Source organism: Nanorana parkeri, unplaced genomic scaffold (assembly GCF_000935625.1).
Source record: "Nanorana parkeri isolate BGI_ZX_2015 unplaced genomic scaffold, ASM93562v1 scaffold3664, whole genome shotgun sequence".
NCBI classification, from domain to species: Eukaryota; Metazoa; Chordata; class Amphibia; order Anura; family Dicroglossidae; genus Nanorana; species Nanorana parkeri.
Window position 1 is genome coordinate 35405 of NW_017309932.1, and position 4300 is coordinate 39704.

General features: G+C 44.5%; 1 protein-coding gene across 1 annotated transcript in view; it reads right to left on the reverse strand.

Annotated features, from left to right (window-relative positions):
- LOC108803385 (zinc finger protein 850-like) overlaps nucleotides 1-1804 on the reverse strand; it is a 33149-nt gene extending 31345 nt beyond the window's left edge. The window contains exon 1 of the mRNA XM_018575228.1: nucleotides 541-1804. Coding sequence (XP_018430730.1) covers nucleotides 541-1804 — 1264 coding nt within the window. The remainder of the gene's footprint in view (nucleotides 1-540) is intronic.
- Nucleotides 1805-4300: the final 2496 nt, after the last annotated feature.

The following is a 4300-nucleotide window of genomic DNA, read 5'->3' on the forward strand; positions in this document are numbered from 1 at the left end:
GCCCCCCCCCCCCCCACTTCCCACCTTTCCCTTGAGAATCAGGGGCTTGAGGGGGTTCCATGGTACATGTACATAGCTCTTCAGTACTCATGGCTGCATACCTGCCATGGAAGATTCTGGATGAACCTTTTCCACACTACTGAACACCGTTCATAGTTCTAGCAAAATTTCTTGTATAAAAATAGGAATTTTCACTTCCCATATATTACATCCCACATGTTCACGTATAGTCTGCATGCCTGCCATGTCCATTCCGAGGGGTTCCTACCCTTGCTGCCTTTAATAATAAAAAAAAAAATAATTTTGGAAATCTTACATTTGCTATATGAACTGAAGAAGTTCGAATGTTAATGCAATTTCCTTTAAAGATAAAACTTTTCCCTCACTCTGAACGTAAACAAAGGGTTTTAATGAGTGTGACTTTTGTTGACTTTCTGTATAAGTGAAACGTTTCCCACAGTCTGAGCATGAACAAAATTTGTTAGCTTGTGTGAATCCTCTGGTGTCTAAGAAGGTCTCCTTTCTGGATGAAATTTTTACCGCACACTGAACATGAATTAGGGCGCTCGCCCGAATGGATTCTTTGGTGTTTAAAAAGGTCTCCACTCTGAATGAAGCTTTTCCCGCACACTGAGCATGAAAAAGGGCGTTCACCCGTGTGAATCCTCTGGTGATTAAGAAGGTCCCCTCTATGAATGAAGCTTTTCCCACACTCTAAACATAAATAGGGACGCTCACCTGTGTGAATTCTCTGGTGATTAAGAAGGTCCCCTCTATGAATGAAGCTTTTCCCACACTCTAGACATGAATGAGGACGCTCACCTGTGTGAATCCTCTGATGTTTAAGAAGGTCTCCTTTGTGAATGAAACATTTTCCACATTCCGAACATGAATAAGGGCGCTCACCTTTGTGACTTTCCTGGTGCCTTAGAAGGCTTCCTTTCTCAATGAAACATTTCCCACAGTCTGAACATGAATAGGGACGTTCACCTGTGTGAATCCTGTGATGTCTAATGAGTCCATCTTTCACATTGAAAGATTTCCCGCATACTAAACATGGATATGGACGCACACCTGTATGAATTCTCTGGTGCGTAATAAGTGATTTTTTCACAGCAAAACCTTTCCCACACTCTGAACATGAATATGGAAGCTCACCCGTGTGGATTTTCTGATGCAAAAGCAATGTTGTCTTTTCAGTCAAACTTTTTCCACACACAGAGCATGTATAAGGGCGCTCACCTGTGTGAATCCTTTGGTGTCTAGCAAGTCCATATTTCACAGTGAAACCTTTCCCACATTCTGAACATGAATAGGGGCGTTCACCTGTGTGAATTCTCTGGTGCTTAACAAAGTTTACTTTCTGAAGGAAACACTTCCCGCACTCTGAACAGGAATACGGACGCTCGCCTGAGTGAGTTCTCTGGTGTTTTTGAAGTAACTGCTTCTCAGTGAAATCCTTTCCGCACTCTGAACATGAATAGGGACGCTCTCCAGTGTGTGTTCTCTGGTGTATAATAAGTCTTCCTTTCTGAATAAAACTTTTCCCACACTCCGAACATGAATATGGACGCTCCCCCCTGTGAATTCTCTGGTGTCTAAGAAGTTTATTGTTTCCAGTGAATGATTTCCCGCACTCTGAACATGACCATGAACGCTGTTTTGTAGGAACTCCTTCATGACTTGCAGAAGATTTCTTGGACTTAGATTTAGCTATTGATCTATTAGTGCCGGGAGATGTTCCATATATCTCTGGAGAAGCAGATGATTGATCAGAAGGTTCCTCAGGATTAGACGGATCCATTGATGTCTCTGAATGAGCAGGTCTGTGATGTCTATTATGAGTAATGGGATTCACTCCCGGAGAATGTTGTGTGATGTCATTATAAGCTGAAGATAAAATTAGATGTCCCTCAGAGACATTCCAGACACGGCGTCCATCTGTTGGGAAATAAGTTTTAAAGTCTTCTTCATTACCCCATATTCAGGAATCATATACTGTATGTTGGTAAAGTTCTCTAGTTTCTCAGAACATTGTATACTGATGACATTGTAACTGTGAGAATGGAGATGGACCTTCATATGGTGTACAGTATCTCCTCCTCATTTGTTGGTCACATGACGTTATATTGGGGAATGGAGATGGACCTTCATATGGTGTACAGTATCTCCTCCTCATTTGATAGTCACATGACATTATATTGAGGAATGGAGATGGACCTTCATATGGTGTCCAGTATCTCCTCCTCATTTGTTGGTCACATGATGTCATATTGGGGAATGGAGATGGACCTTCATATGGTGTCCAGTATCTCCTCCTCATTTGTTGGTCGCATGACGTTATATTGTGGAATGGAGATGGACCTTCATATGGTGTACAGTATCTCCTCCTCATTTGTTGGTCACATGACGTTATATTGAGGAATGGAGATGGACCTTCATATGGTGTACAGTATCTCCTCCTCATTTGTTGGTCACATGACGTTATATTGAGGAACGGAGATGGACCTTCATATGGTGTACAGTATCTCCTCCTCATTTGTTTGTCACATGACGTTATATTGAGGTCAATTTAGACTATTGATCTGTGGAGATATCTGATTGCATTTTGAGATCTGGAAAGCTTTACTGTTCCTGATTTTAGTGTTTAGGACTTACTTGTCTCCTTATGTAGAGAAGATTCCTCCTGCTCACTTTTCACCATCATCTCCCCCTCCTCCATAGACTGCTGAGCTCCTCCCACCAACGTCTCTTCTTCTTCCTTTTTAACCTCAACTTTGAAGCCTTCCACCTGAAGGTCATAGATAATACATTTGTAATAAGCAACAAGAGATTACATAGAAGAAATATATCTCATCTACTTGATTATGGTGTAAATAGCTGTGATCTTCCTTTTTAGAATCCCAGTAATACAGAGGACTACTCTCCTCCATGCGCTGCTGATCTCAACTTACCAATGTCTCTTCTTCTTCCACCTTTAACTCAGCTTTGATGTCTTTCAATTCTTCTCCCTGAAACCCCAAAGATGATATAATACATTTGAAAAAAAGGAAAAAGATATCACAGAGGAGAATGCTACATGCCGAGTCCCACCCACCTGATCATGGTGGGGGATGGTGAGATGTTCCTGTGTGGAGTCCCGGGAATACAGAGGACGGGGACATCTCTCTGGGGGGTTCCTCTTACTGGATCCATCTGTAGGAGACACACACACTGACTGAATACATTGTTTCTATGTGTGTATCAGATGATGGGGGATGTAGGCGGAGCCTCCGTACTGCTCTCTCCTCTTACCCGGTGATGTGAGGGGCGGCTCATTCTCCATCACCACGTCCTTGTAGAGATCCCGGTGTCCTTCTAGATACTCCCACTCCTCCATGGAGAGATAGACAGAGACATCCTGACACCTTATAGGAACCTGACACACACAATGATACAGTCACCACCCAGACACATCCCTTGTCTGTTCCTGGATCATGTCCCAGAATTCCCGGCACCGCTCACCTCTCCCGTCACCACCCAGACACGCCCCTTGTCTGTTCCCGGATCATGTCCCAGAATCCCCGGCACCGCTCACCTCTCCCGTCACCACCCAGACACACCCCTTGTCTGTTCCTGGATCATGTCCCAGAATTCCCGGCACCGCTCACCTCTCCCGTCAGTGATCTTCTCGGTGACTTCTAGGATCTTCTTGGCTCTGTTATCCTCTGTGGTCAGGCGGTGAGGTGGAGACTCTGAGATGGCTGATGTCCTCTGAAGACATCTGCTGGGTGTTACTTTATAACTTTATATTCCTGTTTAAAGACAGAAAGTAACAATTATCACTACAGACTTCCCAGAATCCTCCTCACCTATCCAGGCAGATCTCTGTTTTTGTCATGTGTCCCTCCCGTAATCCTCCTCAGGACCTATAAAAGGAGACTCTGTAGACACAGAGTTCCTCTATGGTTCCGACATCTCAGACTGCTTCCTTTATTGTATTAGATCAGGGGTAGCAAACCTCCGGCCCTCCAGCTGCGGTGGAACTACAAGTCCCACGAGGCATTGCAAGATTCTCACAGCCACGACTCCCGGAGAGAGATGCATCATGGGATTTGTAGTTTCACCCCACAGCTGGAGGGCCGGAGGTTTGCTACCCCCTGTATTGACCAATAAATATCGGATTGGAGAGAATACATAATACCGATCATGTATGATGGAGGAGATGTAGACATTGTTCTGTGTGCACAGTGGCCGGGGATGTCTATAGTGTGAGCTCTGTAGATGGACACGGCATTGTCCCCCCCCCCCCCGAGGGCCA